General features: G+C 33.6%; 4 protein-coding genes across 7 annotated transcripts; 3 read left to right on the forward strand and 1 right to left on the reverse strand.

Moving 5' to 3' along the window:
* The first annotated feature begins 98 nt into the window (after positions 1-98).
* DNApol-zeta (DNA polymerase zeta catalytic subunit) lies at positions 99-9,611 on the forward strand. The gene is made up of 19 exons (XM_018461829.1): positions 99-322; positions 440-626; positions 753-846; positions 947-1,429; positions 1,512-1,740; positions 1,829-2,224; positions 2,825-3,301; positions 3,552-3,597; positions 3,685-5,020; positions 5,097-5,250; positions 5,373-5,741; positions 5,826-6,014; positions 6,132-6,444; positions 6,511-6,829; positions 6,920-7,168; positions 8,232-8,345; positions 8,423-8,841; positions 9,049-9,277; positions 9,393-9,611. The coding sequence occupies exons 1-19, from the start codon at positions 184-186 to the stop codon at positions 9,573-9,575; spliced, it is 5,925 nt and encodes a 1,974-aa protein (XP_018317331.1). The 5' UTR covers positions 99-183; the 3' UTR covers positions 9,576-9,611.
* Positions 9,612-11,548: 1,937 nt separating this feature from the next.
* LOC108731478 (uncharacterized) lies at positions 11,549-20,693 on the forward strand. Its single transcript, XM_018461831.1, has 16 exons — positions 11,549-11,926; positions 12,922-13,023; positions 13,389-13,513; positions 13,600-13,780; positions 13,865-13,968; positions 15,223-15,339; positions 15,409-15,524; positions 15,594-15,636; positions 15,780-16,001; positions 16,100-16,445; positions 16,604-17,114; positions 17,188-17,381; positions 17,442-17,969; positions 18,280-18,365; positions 18,807-18,972; positions 19,192-20,693. Exons 1-16 carry the CDS (start codon positions 11,801-11,803, stop codon positions 20,317-20,319), a joined length of 4,095 nt encoding a protein of 1,364 aa, XP_018317333.1. The 5' UTR covers positions 11,549-11,800; the 3' UTR covers positions 20,320-20,693.
* Positions 20,694-21,661: 968 nt separating this feature from the next.
* On the reverse strand, positions 21,662-23,378 carry RpS25 (ribosomal protein S25). Of its 2 annotated transcripts, XM_018461809.1 has the most exons (3): positions 23,304-23,378; positions 22,176-22,268; positions 21,662-21,967 (listed from the first exon to the last, which is right to left on the reverse strand). In XM_018461809.1, the coding sequence occupies exons 1-3, from the start codon at positions 23,304-23,306 to the stop codon at positions 21,704-21,706; spliced, it is 360 nt and encodes a 119-aa protein (XP_018317311.1). In that variant the 5' UTR covers positions 23,307-23,378; the 3' UTR covers positions 21,662-21,703. The 2 variants fall into 2 exon arrangements, with proteins under 2 accessions (XP_018317311.1, XP_018317310.1); XM_018461808.1 differs by lacking the exon at positions 23,304-23,378 and having other exon boundaries at positions 22,176-22,289.
* Positions 23,379-23,454: 76 nt separating this feature from the next.
* ZnT86D (solute carrier family 30 member 7) lies at positions 23,455-27,031 on the forward strand. Of its 3 annotated transcripts, none has more exons than XM_018461805.1 (2): positions 23,455-23,747; positions 24,471-27,031. In XM_018461805.1, the coding sequence occupies exon 2, from the start codon at positions 24,508-24,510 to the stop codon at positions 25,591-25,593; it is 1,086 nt and encodes a 361-aa protein (XP_018317307.1). In that variant the 5' UTR covers positions 23,455-23,747; positions 24,471-24,507; the 3' UTR covers positions 25,594-27,031. The 3 variants fall into 3 exon arrangements, with proteins under 3 accessions (XP_018317307.1, XP_018317308.1, XP_018317309.1); XM_018461806.1 differs by having other exon boundaries at positions 24,476-27,031; XM_018461807.1 differs by lacking the exon at positions 23,455-23,747 and adding an exon at positions 23,883-24,006.
* The last annotated feature ends 538 nt before the right edge of the window (positions 27,032-27,569 follow it).

The following is a 27,569-nucleotide window of genomic DNA, read 5'->3' on the forward strand; positions in this document are numbered from 1 at the left end:
TCATCCAATAGCAGCGAGAGCTCATTGATCCGCTCCGCAACAGTTGAGTCTGCTGAACGCGACCAATGATCTGCATTTCGTAAATGGAGATTCATTATTCTTTTTACCTGAATACACTATTTACGCTGTTCTATTTTAAGCCATATTTATTTGTAGTCGTTATACATATTCTCATTGCAGAACATGTTTTCCATCACTTTGGTAAACATTGATAGTTATCAGTCATCTCCGATACCCGAGCTGGATGTGACTTTCTCAGAGTTCCGTGGTTCCGAGGTAAAAAAAGTACCGATAATCAGAGCATTCGGGTCAACTGCCACAGGTAAATGAATAAAAGTAGCAGATAATCTTATTGTCATGTTTCATAATATGTTACAGATTATGCTAAACTGTATATTATCAAAAAATTTTGTTGTTTATAAAGTTTGACGGTTTTCAGGAAAGAAGACATGCTTGCACATTCATGGTGTCTTTCCATATCTATATGTCCCATGTACTGTCCAGGAGAATACGGATAGCTATGCTTATCAACTAGCTGCAGCGATTGATTCTGCACTGAATACATCTTTTGGTTCCACTTTATCTACCAACCAACATGTATACAAAATTCAACGGGTATCAGGAATGTAAGCAAAATTTAAATTGTGATGGATCAGTAATTTTTATTTTTAAGAGATAGAGAAGAAAGATATTTATTTTTCTTCATTTATTTATCATTTTATTTTTTGCATAATATGTATGTTACTTTGTAGACCTTTCTATGGTTATCACGAGAAAGAACATTTGTTTTTTAAAATATATTTTTATAATCCAGCCATAATTAAAAGGACGGCAGATTTGCTGCAGGTAAATGGTTCTGCTTTCTTTTGTACAGAAGATATAATCATATAGTACTGTATGCAATTTTAAGGAAAAGATATTGAACAATTTGAAACGAACTTTTCAGAATGGTGTTGTTCTCAATCAAACTCTGCAGCCATATGAGGCACACATTCCTTATATTCTACAATTTATGATAGATTACAATCTATATGGCATGAATTTAATCAATTTAAATAGCGTAAAATACAGACACTCTTTGCAAGGATGTGCAACAGAAAATAGCCAAAACAGGTCGTCAATGGATTTTCTAGATTCAGAAGCATATCTTCCGATATCGATAACAAGGCAAAGCATATGCGAGTTAGAAGTGGACGTGCATGCTTCGGAGATTCTGAATAGACAAAGTGTCAATGAAAAATTAGAGCTGAATCCTGGTCTTGCTGCGATTTGGAATGAAGAGAAAGCAAGGAGAGCCGAAACTGGTCTAGAAAATGCAAAGTCGCAACTATTATATCCCAAAACTCCCAGCAAAATTATTCTACCGCCAACTAGCAATGATGTTTATCAAAAGGATCAATTATTAAAAAGACTGAATGCTATATCACAAGTATTTCACATTGTTCCCATTAGATTATGATAATTTAATTAATATACATGTATGTTAATTCGATTTAATTCTTTTATTTTAGACCAACGAGACAATTACTTCAAATACGACGGTATCTTCATATCCTATTGAAGTAGAAGATAATGAAAATGTCTTAAATGCATCTCATATTTTAAACCATAACGAATCTCTTGTATCTGAAGAAAATCTTGAAAGAACAGTTTCTGATAATTATAAGTTGTTGCAATTGGTATCGTCAGCATTTTTAGATGCAACTCGAAGTCAAAGTAATGTGACGGATACTAGTTTTTGTAAGTATGTTTTATTCACTGGTACATTGCTGAGTCTATTATAAAAATATTTACATTAAAGTAAAAATAAAATTTATTTTGTACATAGTGGATGCAGATGATATACAACTGGTAGATATGCTAGCTGATTTAGCGGAAGAAAATGAGATTGCGCATAATGTAGATGACGATAGCGTTCTTGGATCTCAATATTCTATGTTCAACGAACGAATTAAGGACGATCCAGAGGAAGAAGTTGAGGATTTAAATATCACAAGTTTTGATCTAGACTTAAGTTCTTGGGAATCAGTGTACAATCAGAGATCCAATCAACATGACGATACAGTAAAAGTTGTAGATAATAAGCAGAACATCGAATCTGCAGATGATTCAAACGTTACTGAAGAAAATGTCTGTGATGTCACGCTCGTGAATTTTCCACAAGTTGATGGAGTTGATGATTTATATGAGATGGTATCAAAATATGAGGAAGAAATTACAAATAGTTTAAGTAATAAAGATAATATAGCATGTTGTATGACAATTCAATGTCTTCCTAAAATAATAATTAAAAATTCTAAAAATAATTATGTTCCTGTCATTAATGCGAGAAAAGCTGATATTATGTGTACCTTATATAGAAATTTTAATTTAATGAATATTATTAAATATATAAATGTAAATGATCCCAATAGATATCACTTAAGAAAAGAATTATATAACTTTGTAAATAGATATTATTTTCATATATTTTTTAAAACAAGCAAACATTTGCAAGGTATGAATGTAAAGCATCTGCATACTGATATAAGTTTTGTCGTAAAAAAGAAACGTTATTTAAAAGATAATAGAAAAAGAATGATATATAATAAGAAGACAGAAGAATTATATGCTGCTCGATGGCAGTTGCAATTAGATCATCGGGACTTAGATGTTTATGATATAGATGAGATAGAAACATTTGAAACCACGGAACATGTCAATTATATAACAAATTATGAAGAAAACAAGTGTAATTGTGAAGAAAAATTGAAATCTTGTATTCAAGAAGAAGGCCTTTTAAATAGCAATCACTGCTTTTATCACAAACTGTATGATTTTTCAGTAAACTTTACAATATCGAATGTTGATGGGGCTACAGCTGACTCGAGCGATGCTGAATCCGAAGCGGATGTGACAATTGAAAGACAAGAAAAACGCGTGTGCACTTATAAGTCTGATAAAAAGAACGCACCACAAAGTATAGTTCAGATTACTCCGAAGAAAAGAAAATTTGATTCTCAAGACGACGATCAGGAGTCATCCAGTAAACGAAGAAACATAGCTAAAACGCCAAAAAGAAAGTATAATTCTCCAGGCAAGGCGCCTCGAAGTCCACAGTTGTCAGGAAATTATTCGCCTCTTAATATTACTATTACATCTCCGAAATCCAGTAAAAGTCCTGTTCGACAATGTGAATCTCCGAAAAGAAATCAATACATGCCGATACCCGATATTCCTTCAACTTCTGCTACACCAAAACACAAAAAACGTCCGTTACGTGTGAGCTTGCTTCGTGAAAAATTTTTAAACTCGGATCTAGGTAATTCAAGTAGATCCGCTTTAACCGAATAGGAATTCTGTTATGTAATTAGATTTACGAGTATTCTCATCGATCATATTCTCATCGATCCAAATTCATATTGTAATTCAAGTAATTTTATTATATTTATTAAAAATTAATGTTTTATGGAAATAACATGCCATGCTTTCAATTTAATAGTGATGTTTTATTAATAATAGATTTTTACTATTTTTTATATATAAGTGAAAGATTTTTCTTTCTTTTTCAGAAAATGATGGCACTGATAACAATACTGATAATGAAATAGATACTGCGTAAGATCTGTATATCTTGTATAGTTAAAAAATTTTAATTATTTAAATCATTTAAGTAATTTTTGTTATATATATATATATTTGTAGCAGTGTTGTAAAAATTAATAAAACGTCAACGATTCACGAATTAATACAAGATCACCAAAAGGGAACGGAAAGCAATGAAAAATCATTGATTAAAACGAATAAAGAGATTCGTAAAAGATTGTCCTTCTTGGATGATGAAGAAGATACTTTTGTAAAATCAGGTCATAACGATAATCAATCTGAAACTTTAATCACACTTGGATATTCGAGTAATCAAGTACATGCAGAGGCAACTACACTTATCTCCGGCAATGCAAACAGTGATGATAGTGTCCCAAACAGTCAATGTACAGAAAAAAGTATTAATGATATATCTCCCGAAAGAAACTATGCGTCAGACATACGAAACTTGGCAAAGAAGTTCATAAAAATTCATAGTGACGTTATTCCTGAAACTGATCTAGACGACGATGAAGAAGATGTATGTAATACAACTTTCACCCAACATCTCAACCAAAAGATAGAGAGCGACAGTCAAAGTTCGTCGTCGGAACGGAGGGCTCATCGTTCATCAAAAAATGCAATAATGACAATAACAACGAAGTACAAGCCTCCTAGTCCTGGAAGGATTTTGGAAAGTATGACGATGTACGGCATTCCGAAATATAGATCGCAAAAACCGTTTTTCGGCAATAAACTCGATCTCGCGAAACAGAAAGAATCATTGAACTCTAACGCTCCGTATTTTGACGAACCTGCGTTTAAATCTAGTCTGGAAGAGATCACGAGTATTAAACTGTGGCGAAGAATGAAGGTCAATGAATTTTATCCATCTGGAGCGAATATAAAATCTTATCACATCAAACGGACGCTTGCAGGATATAACTCGTTAACAATTAAACCACTTATGGAACCACCATCTTCTAAGAATGTTAGAGATTGGATTAGAGCTAAAAAATACATATCGGAAAAAAATTCTGATGCTAATTCGTATAAACAGAATAAAGAAAAGGCGTTAAATGTACAAGACGTACCACAGCCATCGATTAATGCCACTAACAAAAAGATTAAATCCCAGCCAGGAACGTCTAATAATTTAATCAATAATGATTCAAACGTGGAGCATCATATAGATTCACTAATGCCTCAACAAAGCATGCTGAATAGAATATCTGACGAAACCAGGAAATTAGAGACACAACATTCTAATGATTCATTGATATCAGAAAAGAGTTTAGATCCTTCCTTAAAAAGAGCACTAGCAAATCCATTATTACATAAACAGGATAAGACGCAGCTAGGTGTTTCGTACGGTCAAATTGAATGTTCATCTAAAGGAAGCTACGGAAGTAATGTCTCGAACGAAAATCTTCAAAAAGCTAGAGCAGTAACAGTAGTAAGTGTGTTATTTTAATTCTATTTGTATGTGGCAAATCTAGAGTTCGTTTTACGTCTCTTTAAATTTTCCGCAGCATCAGTATTTAACGTTATTGTCTCTCGAAGTGCATGCTGTTACTCGAGAAAATCTCCTCCCTGATCCACAGTGTGATTCTATTGCTGCGTTATTTTACGCAATTTACAATGACGCTCCAACAGATGCTACGACAGATAAGCAGAGAGAACATGGTGATTAATACTAACAATTTTATGTGAAGAATATTTTCTTGAAACTTTGTTTTGCGAATCGAGAAACTTAACATTTCTTTAAGTATAACGAAAACTTATCCACGATATTTTGTTTATTTTAGGCGCTATAATTATAAATTCTAACTCTGTAAGCGAAAGACTCAACAAGATCCATTCTGCTAGTGCAAGGTGTCCAATTTTATATGTTACAACGGAACAGGATGCGTTCAACAGCCTTATAAAATTGATTGAACGGCACAATCCAGACATTCTACTTGGCTGGGAAGTGGAGGCTCTTTCATGGGGCTACGTTTTCCAACGAGCATTTCATCTTGGTCTCAATAACTTTCCACTGAGAATCTCGAGAGTTCCACACATGCAAATATATTCTAAATCCAATGCTCACACAATTGAAAAGGACGACATAGGTGATGTAAAAGTACCTGGCCGTAATCTTCTCGATGTCTGGAGGATTATGAGACATGAAGCAGGTGAGACATTTTCTATATCTTTTAAGATCGATTTATATTTTTTTTCTATTCAAAAGACTATGAGAATAATTTAATTTCTTCCAGCATTATTGACGTACACCTTTGAGAACGTCATGCATCACGTTTTACATGAAAGAATTCCGTGTCCTTCCTTCAAGACGTTGTCCAGTTGGTGGAAACAGGAGAGCATGATAATAAAAAGCAGAGTTATACATCATTATATCATCAGAGTTGTGGGTACTCTTAAGCTTCTAGGTCATTTGGATGTTATAGGTGAAAATTAAAAATTCAAATTCTCTTAAATTGTCTCTTTACGCTTATTTATGATATTTATTATTATTTATTTCTAACTTTTTAAATTCATTATTTTATTCTAAAGTTTCATTATAGGTCGCACGTGTGAACTTGCCCGACTTTTCGGTATACAATTTTACGAAGTTTTTTCGCGAGGTTCGCAATTTCGCGTGGAGTCTATGATGCTCAGATTAGCGAAACCCATGAACTACATTCCGATCTCGCCATGCATGCAGCAGAGAGCCAAGATGCGAGCTCCAGAGTGTCTGCCATTGATCATGGAACCCGAGTCTAAATTTTATACCGATCCATTGATCGTACTTGATTTCCAAAGTTTATATCCGAGTATGATCATTGCTTATAATTATTGTTTCTCCACCTGTTTAGGAAGAATAGAACACATAGGCCAGTGAGTATATCTATAATATCAGAAAAATCAGATTAAACTCATTAAGTTGATATCTTCCTCTATTAGATACGGGCCGTTCGAGTTTGGTGCAGCAACATTAAGAGTAAGGAAGAACATAGCATTAAAGTTGCAAGACAAAATAAACTTTTCGCCTTGCGGCGTAGCCTTTGTAAAGAAAGAAGTACGTCAGGGAATACTACCGCGTATGCTTTCGGAAATTTTGAATACACGTCTGATGGTGAAGGAATCTATGAAGCTGCATCCGGCAGAAAATCGTACGTTGCAGCGCGTTCTTCATTCTCAGCAGTTGGGTCTCAAGTTAATTGCAAATGTTACTTACGGCTATACATCCGCCAATTTTAGCGGTAGAATGCCGTGTATCGAGGTACAATGTTTTAATAAGATATATAAAGATAGAATAAAAATTTGATAAAATTTTGTAATATGCTGCGAAAATGATTTCATTTTTTAATAGATAGGTGATAGCGTAGTTAGCAAAGGACGAGAGACATTGGAACGTGCGATCAAATTGGTGGAAACCACACCAAGATGGGGTGCACGAGTAGTTTATGGGGATACAGATTCTTTATTTATACTATTACCTGGGAAATCTCGAGAAGAGGCGTTTACTATCGGCGAGGAAATCGCAGATGCTGTTACTGCAATTAATCCCCCGCCCGTGAAGCTTAAATTTGAGAAAGTTCTCTATCCATCTATTCTGCAAGTAAGTTATTAAAACATAAGATTAATGATTACACAGGCCTGCAAAATTGGAGGTGTTGAAAGTTGATTAGGATTTAACAATGTTTTCTTATGTAATTTTTTGCGCTGAATCCTAATCTGGCTGCAGAATTGCTCTATTACGTCAAGATTTCGAGATATTCTAATTTAAAACTGCCAAAAAAGCCGTTTTCAACCATATTTTAAATTAAATTAAAAATTAAGAAAATTTTTGTTGTCAAATCCATCAATGATATCATTTACTACTATACGGCCATATATGGCCCCTTCAAAATCCATTTTGAACCATCTCAAAGCAATTTTTTCTTTCGGAGATATACTTATTCAAAGTTCAACGAATTGTACGTCATAAGAGCCTAATCTGCATACCATTGTATTAAAACAATATTTCTGGACAGATTAGCTGACTCTTCTACCTTTTGTCACAGAATATTTTTAAATCTGCGAGAATTGTTATACTTTCACTGTTCATGTCTTACTAGTATTTGTTGCTGTTTCTATATATATAAGTGTCGTTGTACCACTAGAGACAGCAACATAAAATACTAGTAAGACATGAACAGTGAAAGTATAACAATTCTCGCAGATTTAAAAATATTCTGTGACAAAAAGTAGAAGAATCAACTAATCTGTCCAGAAATATTGTTCTAATACAACGGTGTACAGATTAGGTTCCTATGAGGTACAATTCATTGAACTTTGAATAAGTATATCCCCGAAAGAAAAAAATCGCTTTGAGATGGTTCAAAATGGATTTTGAAGGGGCCATATAGTAGTAAATGATATCATTGATGGATTTGACAACAAAAATTTTCTTAATTTTTAATTTAATTTAAAATATGGTTGAAAACGGCTTTTTTGGCAGTTTTAAATTAGAATATCTCGAAATCTTGACGTGATAGAGCAATTCTGCAGCCAAATTCGGATTCAGCGCAAAAAATTACGTAAGAAAACATTGTTAAATCCCAATTAACAGAACCATGCAGATCTGTGTTATTATATATAAAACAAAGATCATGATTATATTGTTAAATTTAAAATTTTAGACGAAAAAGCGATATTGCGGATATATGTATGAAACTCGCGATCAGGAGAAGCCCGAGTTCCTGGCTAAAGGGATCGAGACGGTTCGCAGAGATGGATGTCCTGCAGTTTCTAAAGTAAAAACAGAAATAACAATAAACGCGCTAAGAAGAAAATCCTTATAACTTTAATATTAAATATTCGCATATTGCAGATACTTGAAAAAGCCCTCAAAATTTTATTCGAGACGAAGGATGTCTCCCTGGTAAAGCAGTACGTAATCAAGCAATTTGATAAGATCTTTCAGCGACGTGTATCCATCCTGGATCTTACATTTGCAAAAGAATTTCGTGGAATGCACGGATACAAAGCCAACGCTTGTGTGCCAGCATTAGAGCTGACACGCAGGCTGATCAAGAAAGATCCTCGCGCTGTGCCGCGCACTAGCGAGCGCGTCCGCTATGTCATCGTCGCAGGTGCACCAAACCAAGCGCTCATTCATTGCGTGCGCACACCGATGGAAGTCGTCGCCGATCCGTCGTTAATTCCGAACTCTGTGTATTACATAACGAAAGTCATCATACCGCCCCTCAATCGCTGCTTTAACTTATTCCGGATCGACATTAATGCGTGGTAAATGTGAAAGCTCTGAAGATTTAAACATATTGTGTATTTCAAATAATCCTTGTTTGTGTCTCTTATTATAAAAAAAATACTATAATGTAACTATTGAATACTCTCTTGAAGAATACGCTCTCGGACTTTTAAATATAATTATAATACGCGTAATTACTGTTTCATCGAATTGTAATCGAAGATAATGAAATACCGCATTTACAGGTACAAAGAAATCTCCCATCGTTCGAATTTCGATAATATCGCACACTTAGGAGGAGACAATCCAAAGTCCACTATTTGCCAGTTCTTCAGTTCCGCGTCGTGCATTACCTGTGGGGAACAGACCAATAAAGAGATTTGTCCAGATTGCCTTTTGCAACCAAGCCGGACCGTCCTCATACTTCTCGAAAAGATAAAACAGTTGGAAAAAAATCATCAACAAATTACTGCTGTAAGCATAAACGCAGAGAAGAGATTTATGCGAACATGTATCCTTAGACGTGAATATTTATATTAAGCTATAAATTATAGCTAATAATCATTTAATTTTAATGAACTTTTTTTAGATCTGTCATTCCTGCATTGGACGATTGGGTGACATAGAATGCGTGTCTTTGGACTGTCCTGTTTTATACCGAATGGCACAAACTCGTAAAGAGCTCGCGCAAGTTTCCTACTTGAATAGTATTATTTATGGAAATAATTCTACTGGAATCAAGGATTTAAATGCAGTTGCTGAATGGTATTGATTACAAAGGAAATAAATTCTTACCTATAAATATGCACGCGCAATTAAAAGAGAATTAGTACTCTAATTTTATTTAAATTATAAATATTTTTTGTAAAATAGTGCTGTTAATTATTGTAAATTACTATAAGAGTCATTTCCACCAATATAAGAGTAACTTTAATTTTGGTTTATAATTTATTGTTTAGCTTTTTCTTATTCTTAGAATTAAAAAAATTTTTTAAAAGTCAAATTGAATCGAGATTAGAGTTAATCTTACATTGGTGGAACCAGGCCTTAGTGATGAATTATTTTTACAATTAAATATTCTAAATTGAATACTACATGAATTTTAATTAAATTCCCATTATTTCTATATCAGTTATCTCGCTCATATATTTTTATTTATTAATATTCAATAAAGAAAATTACTTCTTTCTGTGTTGTGTTCCCCAATTTATAATAACTTATATATTTTAAAAGTAAAAGTATAGATTTCGCTCGTATTAAGCAATAGCAAAACGTAAAGAAATCAGGTTAATGATCGAGCCAATTAAGATGTCATCTATCAATTCCCATTAATTTTACACACTAGGAGCTCAAGATTAGCACAAGTTTCACATTATGACAATATTATAATAGCGACTACACATTATTTATTGCGTTTATACCGACAATATTATATTAGTGACATGATTAATTATTAAGGTTTTTTATTTTTACTGAAGAAGTTTCACGAAATGTATGATTTGATTTTACATAATAAATGTTTTAATTATAATTAACTTATACATTTTAATTGACTCGATCATTGATCTGATTTCTTTACGTTTTGCTATTACATATTTTACATTGTTTGTGTACATAAAAAAGTGTAAATTTAACAAATATATAATAATAATACGGAAAATTTCTATGTAAACGTAATATTGAAAAGTGGCATAACTTTTGTTCAATATTATTTATAAGTATTATAATGCTTATAAATTTAATTAATTTAATCAATAGTTATTATTTAATTATTATTTAATTTTGAAATTAATATTTATATTTATTTCAACGGTTGGAAAAAAAGGTAAAAAACTTGTCAATCGGTAAACACATTAGGTCTGTTCGCCTTGCTTGCACTTTTGGCACTCGGCATCTTTGCTTTCTCTCTTTTCAAGGCCAAATAATATCTCTCATTTTAAGTGCAAAAATATTTGGGGATTTCATGCAACGCGAACAGACCTATTGACAGTCGAAATGTCAATATTATAATTAGGGAATTTTTGCAATACCATTCATCCAGATACGGTGACGCTAAAGTCACGTTATCTTCTTTTTAACAATTAATTGAGAAAAAGAATGTGACTTTAGCGTTCACCGTATTTGAATTCACGTTATTGCAAAACTCTATTGCAAAACTATCGGGTTCACAAATAGTAACGAAAATTTATAAAATGCTGTTTTCATATAAAGAACGGATATGCGATTGGTTGTTGATTCGCGAGACAACAAATGAGAAATGCGTATTTTTCACAGCTGCTTCGTCGCAACCAATCAGTGATGAGCAATCAACAGCTTCGTTTTCCCTCCAAATGGAAGTAAATTGATATAAGTTGGTCCACGTCACGGGACTAACAACAATTATAAGTATTTAAAAGATCGTTGCCCCATGTGGTCGCATGTAAATGAGACGAAAATCTGAGGAAAGGACGACTTTTCTCGCTGATAAGTCGCGAAACTTGTATGAATCCTGATAAGAGCAGAGGGACATCAAATTACTGTAGTGGTTAGTAATGGTAGTTCACATTAAAGTGCCTCGATCATTGTTCCTGCAGCGGCATTGGAACTTATTGGAACGGTATTAACGATTCAGATTCAAGGCGCTTTTGTTTGTGACTCTCGTTTTTGTCCCCCCCTCCCCCTTCCATGTGAATAGCTCAACGATTTTGAAAATTTTGAGCAATTCCGAAAAGAAATCACATCCTTGCGACCTTCTTTCATAGTATAATTGCTGCATGTATGCCATGTACGACGATGCGTTTACGAGGTGAACACTATTGGAACTATCTTCATCTCCATTAGATCTGCTAGATAAGTGTATCAAACCGTTATTTGCAGCATAATTATGTCGTGTCCGTGTCACAGACACGGTTCGTAGATTCTGTTGTGACAGTGAGATGCTCGAGCTTGTTACCTCGGTCGATCGTCGTTCCCTAGCTGTGACTGTTCGCGAGCTTCTGCTTCTGTCATTTAAATACAATGTCCTCCAAGAATATGTCATCCTCTTCTAAGATCTGTTCCTTCTGCAATTTGGCCGAGGATAATGAGCTGGAATATGGAAAAATCTACGAGCACAATGGGATTGTCACCCACTATTATTGTTTGGTAAGTTTTTGACATTGCAATAATAATCTTGAATACATCAAGATGTTGGTCTATCTGATCTCTATTTCCATGAATATGTTCAAAAGATATCTAGATTTAATGCTGATTCTACAATGAGTCAGTAGTCAGAAATCTTAAGTCTTAACCGGTTTTAACCTAAACATGTGATTATGATTTTTTGCATCTACTAGTTGTACAGCAAGTCGTTTAGCTCGATTAATGGGAAGGAATAAAGTCGAATTTGATCAGTCTTAAGAAAATCGGTAGTTTTAGTCGTACGAGTTGGCTGTTGGTCAACTCTACCGATTCATTGATAAGACTTAGGACTACCGACTGCCTACTCATTATAGAATCAGCTTAATGGCCATTCTACAATAAGTCAAGAGATTAGTCATAAATCAGAAGTTAGAAGCTGAAAATTGACGATTGTGATTGGTCAATTTCCAACTTCTAACTTCTGATTTATGACTAATGATTTATTGTAGAATGGCCATAAAAGATGCCTGTGTTTTGTTACAGAACTTTCATTCACTAAATATTAAACAAACCTACACCTAAGAGTATACTAGTCAAGAGTGTATACTAATTCAGCTATAGAAAAAACAGACTTTGAGACAAACACTAGAGAGATAGAAATGTTTTAAAAATTATTGTTTTTTGTCTACTTATATGTCCATTTTCACCATATAGATTAACTTTAATCTTAATTCAACTTACTGTTCATCTTTTTCTAATTTTTAGAATTAGAAAAAGATGAACCATTAAGAGCCTCTTTCACCAACTTCTGATTAAATCAATCGATGATCGACTCGCAGAAGTCAACAGCAGTTTAATGTATTTTTTAAGACAAACTGTATTTAGTTCTCACGTTGGCAGTTAAGTCAACCATCGATTGACATTAATCAGAGTTGATAAAGGAGGCCCTAAGTTGAACCTAGATTAAAGTTAATCTACATTGATGGAAATGGACATTGATCATACAAATTTTTTTTCAGCTCTTGTCCTCGAACATGGAGCAGAAAGGAAATGATAACGAAGGCATCCTTGGATTTCTTACTGAAGATATACAAAAGGAACTTCGCAGGGGAAAGAGATTGGTACATATATTAAAAGTATCATATGGGTGCTTTCTATTTAATGACACATGTCAACACAAACATTCTATTTTTCTTTGCAATCCATAATAAAGATAAGAACGATACTTGTGTTGACTTGTTTCACTAAATGGAAAGCACCAGTTTCTATTGCCAAAGTTTCATAATTTTTTGAATTTCGACTTGGGGGGGGGGTCTGTCCTTATATATAAGTTTAAGTTATAATTTTGTAAGTAAATAAAATTAATAGTGGATCTCATATTCCTTTAACACATAAAAAATGTTTTTCTTATGAGTTGAGTATTTCACAATTATATTTGTGCTTGTTAAACTTAATAAACTAATGAATGAGATTTTAATGATTTTAGGTATGCTCATACTGCAGAAAGCAAGGTGCTACTTTAGGTTGTTGTAACATAAGATGCAAACGGATCTTTCATTTTCCTTGTGGCATGAAAGCTGGTTCTCTGCATCAGTTTTTCGGTGAATTTAGGTGAGAGAAAAATACCAAATTGAATGATCGATGCACGACGATTGCGATTACGGTGATCATCGAATAATTTATTTGGAATGTTTCAGATCGTACTGCATAAACCATAGGCCAAAACAAAAGATTGATAAACAGGTTCTAAAGCAGGCTGCCTCAGTAGATGTATTATGTTATATTTGTTATGATAAAGTTAACACTAATGACTTTGTGAAAACGTTATGGGCTCCCTGCTGTAAAAAAGATGCATGGTTTCATCGCACTTGTGTTCAGGTTAGTCTTAATATGGCTTTATGCGTAATATTTTTTTAATATGAATACAGATTTATATATCCAAGACAATCTCTCATTTTTCAGCAACTTGCGTTGAGTGCAGGATATTTTTTCAAGTGTCCCTTATGTAACAATAAAAAAGACTTTCAAAAAGCTATGTTAGAATACGGAATTTTTGTGCCAAGTCAGTAAGTATGGCAAAACAAAATTCAGTAATCATTCTTTATTTTTTCTTTGCAACTTGTTAAGTTTTGTAAACTCAGTTGTTGGTGTAAGTTAGAAACACGTAGAAATTACTTTTGGATTGATATTTACTGTTATATACTGTTATATCCATTATACAGTGATGGGAGAAAGTTCGGCAACGGTCAAATATCTTGAAAAATAATGATTATGGAAAAAAATGTTCTATACAAAAGTTTTAGTATATCAAGTGGTCTATTATACGGTTATATTGAAATGACCTTCATGTGACCTTGAAGGACACCGTGAAGGTCAACTTTGAAATCTTAAATGGAAACACCTATTTTCTTTTACATATTCTTAAAGCTGGTGTCAAGACGTTTCCGAAACACTGGTTACAAACCCTTTTTGCTTGAGATCTTCCTGAGTTACGAACCTTTAAAGTTTAAGTATCGCCGGCGCGTTATCTAAGGTGTACCGCGTGGAGGTAGTATCGATGAAGAAGTACGATAGTCCATACTATTAAAATTGATTCATTATCTTCATGACTACTTTTGGATAATTAAAACTGTTCAATAACACATCCTCGTCGCGATACATCGTTGGTAGGATAAATCTTACTTTTTGTCCTTTTGTAGCTTAAGTGAATCAAACTGTTCGATCACTTAATTGACCGCCTTTGGATAATTAAAAACAAGAGTTATCGTCCTTCTTGGCTTAGTCGTATAATTAAAGAAAATCTGAGAAATCAAGAAGGACGATAACTCTTGTTTTTAATTATCCAAAGGCGGTCAATTAAGTGATCGAACAGTTTGATTCACTTAAGCTACAAAAGGACAAAAAGTAAGATTTATCCTACCAACGATGTATCGCGACGAGGATGTGTTATTGAACAGTTTTAATTATCCAAAAGTAGTCATGAAGATAATGAATCGATTTTAATAGTATGGACTATCGTACTTCTTCATCGATACTACCTCCACGCGGTACACCTTAGATAAAAAAAGAAAATAGATGTTTCCATTTAAGATTTCAAAATTGACCTCACGGTGTCCTTCAAGGTCACATGAAGGTCATTTCAATATAACCGTATAATAGACCACTTGATCTACTAAAACTTTTGTATTGAACATTTTTTTCCATAATCATTATTTTTCAAGATATTTGACCGTTGCCGAACTTTCTCCCATCACTGTATATACAGTGCAAGAGCATATAAAGTACATAACGGCATATAAGAATTTTTTTTATATAATTAGAGATGCTTCATGGGAATTGGTACCAAATGCATTTGAAGAGCTTTTGTATAGGCATGATCAGTGCGATGCACCGAAATGTCTTTGTCCAAAGGGAAGGAAGTATACAAGTAATAACGCGTAAGTAATAGTTGCTTATAACGATATTAAAGCTATACAAGAAACATAAAATATTTTTGAAATATATAGTAAATGGGAATTGGCTCTATGTCGTACTTGCGGTTCGCAAGGTATCCATATGTCTTGCGGGCAGTTGAAGTGGGCTAATCCGGTGTGGGAATGCGAAGAATGTACATCCATATTAAGTAAGCATGTCGTAAAAGAGATACATGTAATTATGACATTTGTCTTACGTATTTTTTTTTTTTATAAAGGTAATGATCGTGTAAGACTAGGCAACAGTTCTGCAATAGGCAGGTATGCATCATGTCTATTTTTTAATCTTACAAATGGTAGAAAATTCCTAAAATGTTTATTTTGAACTTTTATAATTGAACAAATAACATCTTGCACATTTAACAGCATGTCTAATCTATATACCTTTTTTTTCTTTCTTTTAGTACTAGTCAGAATAGGGATTCTGATTCAGATTTAAATTCAGACTCAGATTCAGATTTGGATAGTGATACAGATATCTCTGTGGGAACTGACTTCCCTATACCGTGCGCCTTAACCGATTCATCTTCCACCTCTTCCTTGGAGTCTATTCTGGATAGCATTAATTTACGACCTGGACCACGTTCTTTTAAGTTACAACAGCAAATGATCAAGCTAGGCCAATGGTTGATAATAAGAACGATAATAGATTATGATAACAATAGAAAATATTTCAATTTTATAGGACATTTGCCTCTATGTAATGTACTATTTTACTTAGCAGGTTGGACTTAACAAATACCGTGCTTGAAAAGAATATAGCTGCTATTGAAACTAGTACGAAGAATGAATCATTGTCAAAATATGAATCCTTATCAAAAAATGACGATGAGAAGGAAGAGCCATCGACAAGTAAAGAAAGTAAGGAAAGTAAAGAAAGTAAGAAAAGTAAGGAAAGTAAGGAAAGTAAGGAAAGTAAGGAAAGTAAAGAAAATATTCTTCAGCGAGGAAGTAAGAAAGGTGGCTCCCAGAAAGAAAAACAGTTGTTCAGCAAAAATGATGAAAAATTGCAGCCGATTCAGAAGAAGACGAATGTTATCATAATTGAAAGCGATGATGATGATGTGGAGGTAAATGATTAATTAATTAGAATACATGGAAAGAGGGAGATTTTTTAAATTTGAACTATGCTTTTATAATAAGTTTATGATTAAAAGCACCGAATTTTCGTTAAACAAAATCATATAGATTATCATAAATTTATTGATTTAATTTGCTTTTATTACAGCTTATTACATTAACACAAAAAACGAATCTTTCACCTGTACACATAAAGCAACCTACACAAGCAGTTCGTGGCAGTTCGTGTCTTCCTAGCACATCAACATCGAAAAAGTTAGATGCAACAGCGGCATCTAAGAGCCAAAGTGTAGCGACAATTGATTTATTAGAAAAAGATCATATTGATTTACCAAAACTTATTGCATCAGAGAGAGAAGCTTCGAAGAAAAACGAATTTACCATCTCCAAGGACGATGTAGTTACATCACAAGAATCTACGTTAGGTCTAGTTACTTCAAACAATGTGAAAACAGACACGGAAGAAACAAGCGAATCATCATTTATGAATATCAAAATTACTAATGTTGTTTCTCTGCCACGTGAAGTGTTCGAAAGCGTACCTGATATATGTGACATCACACTACATACGAATACCACTGATACCTCGCCTCCTTCTGTAAATAAAACATTAGAGCAACTCATCACTCCTGTCTCGTCGAAGCGTAGCATGCACGAAGGTAATTTATGGAAAGGAAAAGTTTATATATCATGGTTGTACTATGATTGATAACATTATGTTATATTTTTCAGCGAGTAACATTAATAACAATTGCAAGAAGATCAAAAGAAATAGTTTCGATGAAAGATCGTACGAAACGTGTTCTCGAGCCAGTGTTATAGTACCTTATAGAAATGAGACAAATAATATTCAAAATGATGCAAAAAATAGTATAAATAATACAGATAGGCAACAAAGTGAAAGAATATCTGCAAACAAGTTCAATGAGATTGACCAAAATGATAAAAAGCCTTCAAAATGCAATGTATCTGCAAACACTTTCAATCCACTGTTAAGTAATAATCAACCAAATAATTTATCTTCACAACACAATTATATACAAATTCATAAGGCGAATGATGTACAACATATGAATCAAATTTTATCAAATTTGGAAGGAAACGGTGTACGTGTTAATCTAAACCAGAGGAACGAAAACCGTGTCACACAAGCAAATACGACAGAATTTGTGACTTTCACCAAGAATAATTCAGTTTTATTGCCAATTGGTAGTTATTATCTACAACAAATACCTAACCAAAATTTTACGGCAATTAATCAAAATGTTGGAAGAAATGAAACAAACTTGTATGCTATACCATCGAGTAGTGTAATTCTACCCCGTGTGACAGATAATATCACTGTGCTTAGTAACCCAACTCTGCTTGTAAATCAACCAGTAATGACTAATGTAACTGCGCCTATTCTGAACGACAAACGAATAGTAACAGTAAATCAACAAGAAGCTGCATCGAAGAAAGATGTACCTGCTAGTACATCCAGTATTGAGAATATTTCCACAAACAAGACCTACGTAAGTAATTCAAGAACTTCAACAATTATTATATTAAATATCCAGCCGAAAACTAAAAATATTTTAGAAATATTTATAAAATGTATATAAAACAAACTTTCGGGTAAATATCATTATTAGTACAATTAACTTAGTTACAATTAAATTAGTTAAAATATTTTTGTACAATAAATTTTCATGAAAATACCGCGTTTTTAATTGAGTAAAGTAGAAATATATTCTGGTGAGAAACACGGTGCGGGGAGTACATGTTGTTGTAAATCGGTTTCCCCGTACCTCCTCTCCAGTGTATATCTTGCGATTCTAACAGTGTGACGGGGATGCAGGCACCAGACCTGTTGAGACTGAATCTACCAAATATAAGAAGGATGACCCACCAAATTATTGCACGCACAGGTGAGTACATTTTTAAGTGTCCAACTTCGGTCCCTGTTGTAAGTTGTTTGTACACCTAGAAAAAAGTTATATAAATTGAAAAAATCGTTTTTTTCGTTGATTTTTTAAGTTGAAGTAAAAATACCTTTGAGTTAATTTTCCTCAAAGGTATTTTTACTTCAACTTAAAAAATCAATGAAAGAAATGATTTTTTCAATTTATATATCTTTATAATTTACTTATATTATACAATTTACATTATATTTATTTACATTATATTCATTATATCATTACATTATATTTACTTAAATTATAATTTCAAGAAATAACATTCAAATCGAAGAAACTTTTCTCTGGGTATAAGTTATTGACAAGTCAGCACGATGAAAAAGAGTGAAAATTGAATTCTATCTATGAATGATGAAATCTTTTGTGCATTAATATTAATTTATTACTGTATAGTGTCTTCGACAAACAAACCATTGCCCCTCAAAGATCTATCGCAACCTGCAGCGTCTTCCCACAAATCACCAACAACCATACCACATGTCATCGACCTGGACTGATACCGCGTTACGTGAACCTACAGGACTTGAAATTTCGAGTTTGCGCATCGAACAATATTCAAGTATGTTTTAATAAATTTTATCGATACCAACAAACAATAAAACTTGAGATACAATTGAGAAGCAAGAACACAGATTCAACCTATCAAGAACTATATATTCTGATATACACGATTTTTGAAATCTGTTGTTTCCTGTTCCTTGCCTATGATTTGAAATTGTCTTAGGTTTCATTTACCAATTTTTGTCATGCATTAATTTAATTATATTTTTTTGCTTAGATGACTTTATACGATACGTTCTCTGTAAATATCTCAATGAAAAACCTCAAGGAAAGTAAGAGATTAGCAGGCATAGCTGCACCGCGGGAGGCAAAAGAAATATCTACCATTGCATCTCGTGAAGCTTCGTGCAGTTCAGATTATATCGACAATATCGCAACTGAGAGACAATGTTCCGACAAGCTTTTTCGCTCTTTGAAGAATGAAAATCTTTTAATTAATGACAAAACGTACATAGTGCATAGTCGAGATGATGCTAAAGAGAATTTAAATCCAATCAGATCTACAGTACTCTCTCTACCACATAATAATACATTAGATAATGTAAATTCAACAAGTAATGTTGATAGCGCAATGAACAACCGTTTTAGAGACGAGAATGACAGTGAGACATGTCTCGTTTCAAGTGATACTAATGTAAGTGTATTAAATCGAAAAATTTGCAATACGAATGTAGATAGTGTTGTGGATAGTGTATCGCTTATTTCGAACAATTGCAACCAAGATTCACGAGTTGGTTTAGAAACTGTACAGCAACATAAAGCGTCCATGCATAATGTAATTTCTGTGCATACAGAAGAAAGGTCCAGGGCTCAACTATTTTTCAAGGAAACTAATAGAATAATACACAGTGTTGATTTTGATTTAAATGTTGTTAATATGAATAAAAACATGGAGAAAATATCGCAAAATGATATCACTATTCTGAGTCAACATACTGATAGCGATAAAATTGATAATGATCATACAGACGATTCTCCGACATCACAGAACAGTTTAAAAAATTTAAATAGTACGAACGTCAGTTCGAAGATTAATAACTGGAACGTCACGCGTGTCTCAAATACTACAAAGTTTAATGAACATAGTATTCTAAATAAACAGATCGATGCTTGCAATTCTAAAAAGTTCATTCAATGCATAGCGTTTCAAGAAAATACTGTACGTCATAATGGTGAGACTAGGACCAAAAATAAGGAATTTTGTCTCAAAGTTAGTATAGATTTGTGTAAGATACAAAATCTAATCGATTCTAAACCGGAATTATTCAAAAATCGAAAGCACAACGCTAATGATCAATGGCATACGCATACAAATCGATTACCTGACTTAGATAACTATGTTTGACGATAGATAAGATACTGTGATATTGAAAATAGAAATAGGATGCTTTCCAGCAAAAGACACAGATGATACAGTGTAACACAGTAACATTACACCCTTGTTGTTTGCCAATGTTAAACGAAAATGACACGATCAACTGTATCATACTGTGTCGCTTGTTGAAAGCACCAATAGTAATTACCCGCTTAAAAATAGGGAATTACAGAACACAAATTACGCGTACATTGAGCGGATGCAATAAAATGTTATCCCCGAAATGCAAATACGTATCCTAAAATATCAAGTCTCAAATCAGGGAGTTAAACATTTCAATAAAAATATCTCAGAGTTAACGTGGAGAATATTCTGTATGATAAAAAATATGGACACTATAAATAAAGCAGAAAATAGTAGATGTTTGTTGAACGAGTTTTGTATGGTTGAATTGTTTTAGAATAAGTTGAACAATTTATCAAATTCATTTCTAGTTAAGTTTTATTTTCTACTAATTTTTTCCTGCTATAAATTGTCTATAAATAAAATCATCAAATTATATGTATTAATACTGTTCTTTGATATAAAACTTATTTTTTATGTTACACTAAAATGTAATAAAATGATAAATTTATTTAGATATAACTTTTCTACCTTTTTGTAACATTTTTTATAACGATTAAAAAATCAAATCCTGCTTCCTAACTCGCTTAGAGAGAATTCCTATATATTTCCTTCTTACAGCCATCTTGAATTATGTCATCAAAAATAAGAAACATGTTACTTTCTTTTTCTTGCAATATATGTCAAAATAATTTTTTGCAAGTTTGACAAATTGGTATTCACAAAATAATTGATAAAAAGACGAAGACTTTGATTCATGAAAATATAATTATTAATCCTTTATCCATTTTTATTGGAGATGTGGTGGATGGTGTGATAAAAAGAAATATGTAGATGGAATTATACGTGCATTTACTAATGTATAGTAATAAAAAAAATTTCGACTTTTAATATAATTTGTCGATCCATCACGTTAAATGTAAATAAAAAGATTCCAACAAATTAATTTATTACAATGTATTGTGCAAAAAATTTGATTTTTCAACGCGACTATAAAAAAAATTGCAGTCCATTTTATTTGAAGTGTTCAAGAATGAAATAATTCTTTTATTATGGGCTTTTATTGATTTTTTAACTAACTTTTAAACTATGTAATACATGCATTAGCATACATAAAATATTTTTAATTAATAATGAAATAAATTTTATCATCAAATATTTGCAATTATAAAAACCAATTAGAGAGAGAGAGAGAGAGAGAGAGAGAGTTAATAGATTATAAACATGTTTAGAAGAATAGAGAATTACATCTTGGCTTTAAATTTTTTTTTATTAAATTGATGTTTACATATTACACTGCTGGGTCATCTCCCTTAGTAGTACGTGTATAGATAAGTTGTGCATGATGCTGCACGACTTGCTTGATCAAGCCTTTCTGCTGAAGTTCTATCAGTGCCCGTCTTGCGAGAGATCCCCTAATTTTTAACCTTTCGCTAACAATCGACGGAGTAATCAATTTGTATTGCGGTACTTCTTTCAACAGCTTCTCATATGTGGGTTTGTCAAAGAGTACTTGATTGTTTAACTTATCACGTACTTTTCCTTTGGACCACTTCTGCAAGAATATGAAGAGAAAAAACATTATATCAAAACGATTTTAACGTCACATTAAAAATAACAAGAAAAAAATCTAATCAAATCTCATCAGACTCATTAAATCAGTTTTTACTTCCACAGTTGTTCAAGTTGAAAAATGGACATCAAATGAGATTAACTGCTTGAAATTATTCATCACGAGCATTATAATGAGGGGATGCACAAACCTTCTTCTTGGCCTTTCCACCAGATCCACCCTCCTTCTTCTTCTGGGTTTTCTGAGGCTGTTTAGAGGAACTTTTCGTATCCTTTTTAGGCGGCTGTAATAACAGATCAAACATAAGACATGTTCGTAGAAAGATAAAATTTGATTGTATCCAAAAGTTACGGTCAGACTCATTAAATCAGTATTTTACTGTCATAGTATTTATCTAGAAAATAGCTGGTCATCAAATTTTACAAAAAATATAGATCTATACATATCCATAAAACAAAAAGATCTCTTTAATATTTTGGAGATGTATTGTCTGAATTATTTTAAATATCGTTTGAACGTGTTACTTCTTTAGTGCTTTCTTTGTATCTCAAATCAAAAGATTCAAAATATTTTGTATTTAGTAATTCAAATAATAAGATTGCCAATCTTAATATTTGAAATACAAAATACAATTATATTACACTGTTTCTCAAATAAAAGTATTTTAAATATATGCCAGCCCTGGTAATAGTACTATAGTAATAACTCTATCTGAGCCAGTTCTCTTTAGCTGAACTTCTTGCACAACTTATATCTTATTTTCTTTTCATATTGAAGAGAAAGAGAAAAGGTGAACTATACAAAACTTTCAGCTAAGAACAGACCTCTGAATATAGCCCATGAATGTAATATTTAAAACCCAAAGAGAGACCGAAGAAAGAGAACGACATATGTTGCATCGCATTTGCATTCAAATTTGCAAAAAAACAGTTTAGAATTTACAAAAATATCAACAGACAGGCTTCGTTTCAAGCATGAATCAAGAAAAAAAAGACAGGTTATGTTATTGATGTGATAATCTCTAGCTGTTATTTCAGTATAATTTTTGAATACATTGAATCGTTATCTTGTTTTCAGTGTTAAATATTATATCATTATCAAATTAAAAAAGCAGGGAAATTAAATTTGCTGCAGCAACGTGGAGGATCCGATGACAACAAGAAACGCTCTTCATACATAAACAAGGTGCACCCGACGCGTAACTTGCAATCTAATAAAAATTTACCATTTCTTATGAGGTTTTCGTACACTACGTAATATTTATGGATCTTTTATAGGATTGCATTAAAAACGTCGTACAATTAACACGTGAACTTACCATGGTGACTGTCGCGTGAAAAAGAAAAGGGAAGGAGACTGTGCGCCATGACGTGCGACGTCACTTCCGCTGGCGATAGCGATTGCGGCGCCATCTACGCCGATCTTCCCGGCCCGAATCTAGCAACTACGTTGTTCGAAGTCGCGGCGACGTGGACGTATTACGGGGAGACCAGACGAGTCGACGTCGGTATTGAAAGTCACGAGGGGAAACGTCGACTGTCATAGTCGAATTTCACTTCGCGCGTCCGTTCCCGTTTGCGACGCGGCCGGCTCTCGTTCCTCCCGTTCACCAACCGATCGCCCGGGACCACGCGGCATGGCCACGCTCTTCCACAGTGCACCCTCTTACCGCGCGCGATCCAGTTCTTTGCACCTCTGACAGCCGGCATGCAGTACGGGACAGCGGATTGACATCGACGGGACGGACTTGGCAGCACGACAGGTGAGTCTCGCACGGGGCGCGAATTAGGTTAAGTTAGGTTAGGGCATCCTGGATGTTGGACGTGGCCGCGCGTGTACGTATGTATACACGCACATGTTTGTACGTGTTGCTCCAATTAATGGAACTTGACGCGTGTCAAACAGCTGGGACACGATACTACCGTATGTCGACTGGTCTGATTAATTGCTACGCTTTGTCTCTTTGTGCCTGGTGTTGCAGAAGAAACTCCAGAATCTTTGACTACTTTGTTAAGACAGATGTGCGTCTGCTCTTAATTTAAGAATTTACGTGATTTCTGGATAATTACCTCAAAAGCGGCATATCTTATGGCAACATATATACATATATAGCTATACACGTTTATGAAAATATAGAGTCATTTTGCTGTTTAGGTTGTGAAAAGTATCAATGATTTCTGAGAAAAAAGGCACGACTATATTCAGAATGTCTCTGCTTTAGCAAAGCTTTATTTTAATGCTTTTGCATTATTATCGAAGCTTTGCCTTGGTGTCATTGTTATATTTTTTTAATACTGAAGCTTTACTTTGATATTTTTGTTTTATTTTAATATAGAAACTTTACTTAATTTGATACTGATTTGTACTTGATTTGTTTTTGTTTTATTTTAATACCGAAATGTTGCCTTTATTTTATTTTGATATTGATGTTTGCTTTTATTCACTTTTTGATCCATCTTGTCATAACATTAAATTTTCTCTTTAGGACAGATTCACGCCTGTAGGATCAGTGTGATTCCAAGATGCTGCCCCTTTCTCACAGTCCACGCGACTCACGTTCCAACTTCCGAAGTAGGATCAAGGAGAAGCTGCTGAGTTGGAAACGTCTCATCTTCTCCGACCCGAACACCCGTAACTTGTTTTTGTTCCTGATTCTCAACTTGTCCTTTGCCTGCGTCGAGCTGCTATATGGGATGTGGACCAACAGTCTCGGTCTCATCTCCGACAGTTTCCACATGTTCTTTGACTGCACTGGCCTGCTATTTGGTTTAGCGGCATCTGTCATCACCAAGTGGAGGGCAAACGACAGATACTCATATGGATACGTTAGAGCCGAAGTGTTAGGCGGCTTCGTGAACGGACTGCTCCTATTGTTTATAGCCTTATTTATCATGTCGGAGGCAGTGGAACGAGCCATCGAGCCACCAGAAATTAAACATGAGAGGCTCTTTGTTGTCTCTGTGTTGGGATTGATAGTGAATTTAGTAGGGATATGTGCATTTAAACATGGGCACGGACATGGACATAGTCATAGCCATAGCCATGGTCATAGTCATGGCGGAAGGGGACACCACGGTCACTCTCATTCTCAGAATCATGACTACTCTCTCTTAAATCATAATTATGACCATCATGTCGAGATGGAAACGTCCTTCAATGGTACGAACTCGCAAATCATGAAGGGCGTATTCCTGCACATACTCGCAGACACTCTCGGCTCCGTGGGAGTTATCATATCGGCAGTACTGATGCAAATGTTTGGCTGGATGATTGCCGATCCGATATGCTCTATGCTCATAGCAGTATTGATAGTTTTAAGTGTAATCTCATTGATGAAAGAGTCATGGGAGATACTTATGCAGAGACAACCGGTAGCTCTGGATCATGTTCTATCGCAGTGTTACAATAAGGTAACACAGATACCTGGCGTTTACAGTGTGCAGGAACCGCACTTTTGGACTCTGTGCTCGGATGTGTACATTGGATGTTTGAAACTGGAGGTGGCGAGAGAAGTAGATCCCAAATCTGTCGTGATAACAACGCAAAAGATTTTCCATGCGGCGGGCGTTAGACATCTCACGGTCCAACTCGATTACGCTCCCATGTGATCTACAAAAAGCATGACGCGCATTGTGGAGTGTTATTACGAATGTAACGGAAGCGTGTCTAGACTCTGTCAGAGTTGGGAGACAGGGAACACAGCGGTGCCGCAGAATGTCTTCGCTACGTCAAAAATCTGTGATTGTGCGCGTTGGAATAGCAATCAGTATCGTCATGGATTACAAATCGTTTGAGGATCGTGCATGCCTTAGGAGAGAAGTTGCTGACACGGAATAATTGAAAAATAATTCCTAAGAATTTCTAACCGAATCAAATTACTAATTAAAACCATTTCTAAAACACGATGTATGATAAAAGATGTATTTCCCATTTCCATATTAGATACTCGGAGCAATGGTCAGTTAAATTCTCTTCTCCAGAACAAATGTCACTGTTTGTTCGTCTTTTATATAAATACTTTACCTCTGTCGGAGCAAAAGCTCATCTCTATTTGTATGAGCTTTGACTTGTAATTATTCATTATTACAAGTAAGCATTTCAAATCCAGGTTTAATTTAGCTATATTGTAATGTAAGAATAGCGTTGCTTAGATTTTTTATTTTTGCAATGATGCCTTAAAGTACGTTTGTAAGAATATTTTTTAAACAAGACTTCCGAGAGCAAAAGAAGGTGCTGAATCTTATATATATAATTTGTATAATAATAACTGATTAAAACAATTATTGTTTCTATGAAATTAAATTATCGTAAGTTTGGCACGATATCATATGTTAGAACAACGCAAGCGGCCATAACAATCTGGAGACAGCTGTAGAGAGCTAGTCATATTTGTGCAAGAAATAAGGAAAGTAACGAACAGTAAATATCACGCATAACTTGAATACTTTTACATGAAAATATATCCTTCATTTTTATACAATGATCTAAAAGAGAGATTACTCTATTTGTATTTTTCCATCCATGCTAAGTATTACCTTCCTTGTTACTGTAATATTTTGAACAGAAACATAACTTAGCGTGGAACATTTGTTGAGTAACCGTACCGGTTATGTATGCACAATCTGTTGGATGAATTTATGTAATATTATTTGTATATAATTTATAATTATGTTATTAGGCTAATGCCAATTGTAGCCAAATAAACAGAATATTGCAAGTTAACGACGTCGAATAAAAGATCGAATTGAGCTTGCGAAAGCATCTATGCCAGAAATTAAGAAATCTAGATGAGAGAATTCCAAAGTATCTTTTCCCTAGAAAATATACTCTTAATTTACTATACAGAATACTTTCTTCCTAAACACAACGTAAAACTTTTTGGATCCTTGAGAATACTAATCGAAAAATCATTAAATGCGATATTTTTTCTTTCTAAAACTTAGCTTCACGATTACATAATAAGGGATTAAATACATGAATTTAGAATAACGATTTCATCACATTTGTACGAGATAAAGGGATCAATAGTAATAATAATTTTTGCATTTCACGCGTGTATCGTATTAATATATATTATAATATATATTAATTTATATTATAATTTATATTTATATATAATATACTTTATAATTTAAATTATAATATATATTAAGTCAATATCAGAGTTGGCAAGTAACGCGTTATTTGTAACGTCGTTATCGTTACAAGTTACTTTTTTCGATAACGAATGGGTTATAACATTACATTTTCTTCCGAGTAACGTTCATTGTAACGCAGTTACATTTTTGGGGTCATGGTAACGATTTCACTAGTTATTTTATCGTTACTTTATTTCTAGCAACTGTCACAGAGTTTTAGATGTAACTAAACCGTGTATAAATATTATATACATATATATCAGTTTTTGAGCTTTATTCCTCTATTAAAAGATAAAATTCTGATTTCTCTTCAGAATATTTATCGCAAAAATCTACATATAGTAGCGTTTTTCATTGACAGAATTAGTACGCACTCGATGCAATTTAAATCCGTACACACAAATCGACGCAAATGTGTATGTTTAATAAAAATATAGAAACGCGAT

Source organism: Mycetomoellerius zeteki, unplaced genomic scaffold (assembly GCF_001594055.1).
Source record: "Mycetomoellerius zeteki isolate Tzet28-1 unplaced genomic scaffold, Tzet1.0 scaffold128, whole genome shotgun sequence".
Taxonomy (NCBI): Eukaryota; Metazoa; Arthropoda; class Insecta; order Hymenoptera; family Formicidae; genus Mycetomoellerius; species Mycetomoellerius zeteki.

Bases quoted from the DNA above. Each gene is read 5' to 3' on its own strand.
- DNApol-zeta (XM_018461829.1), top strand. From the start codon at position 184: ATGTTTTCCATCACTTTGGTAAACATTGATAGTTATCAGTCATCTCCG. The intron at 5,251-5,372 runs GTGATTAATACT...TGTTTATTTTAG, and splicing joins AGATAAGCAGAGAGAACATG to GCGCTATAATTATAAATTCT. The intron at 8,842-9,048 runs GTAAATGTGAAA...CCGCATTTACAG, and splicing joins CGGATCGACATTAATGCGTG to GTACAAAGAAATCTCCCATC.
- LOC108731478 (XM_018461831.1), top strand. From the start codon at position 11,801: ATGTCCTCCAAGAATATGTCATCCTCTTCTAAGATCTGTTCCTTCTGC. The intron at 15,340-15,408 runs GTAAGTAATAGT...TGAAATATATAG, and splicing joins AAGTATACAAGTAATAACGC to TAAATGGGAATTGGCTCTAT. The intron at 18,366-18,806 runs GTGAGTACATTT...ATTACTGTATAG, and splicing joins CCAAATTATTGCACGCACAG to TGTCTTCGACAAACAAACCA.
- RpS25 (XM_018461808.1), bottom strand. From the start codon at position 22,289: ATGTTTGATCTGTTATTACAGCCGCCTAAAAAGGATACGAAAAGTTCC. The intron at 21,968-22,175 runs GTTTGTGCATCC...ATATTCTTGCAG, and splicing joins GTGGAAAGGCCAAGAAGAAG to AAGTGGTCCAAAGGAAAAGT.
- ZnT86D (XM_018461805.1), top strand. From the start codon at position 24,508: ATGCTGCCCCTTTCTCACAGTCCACGCGACTCACGTTCCAACTTCCGA.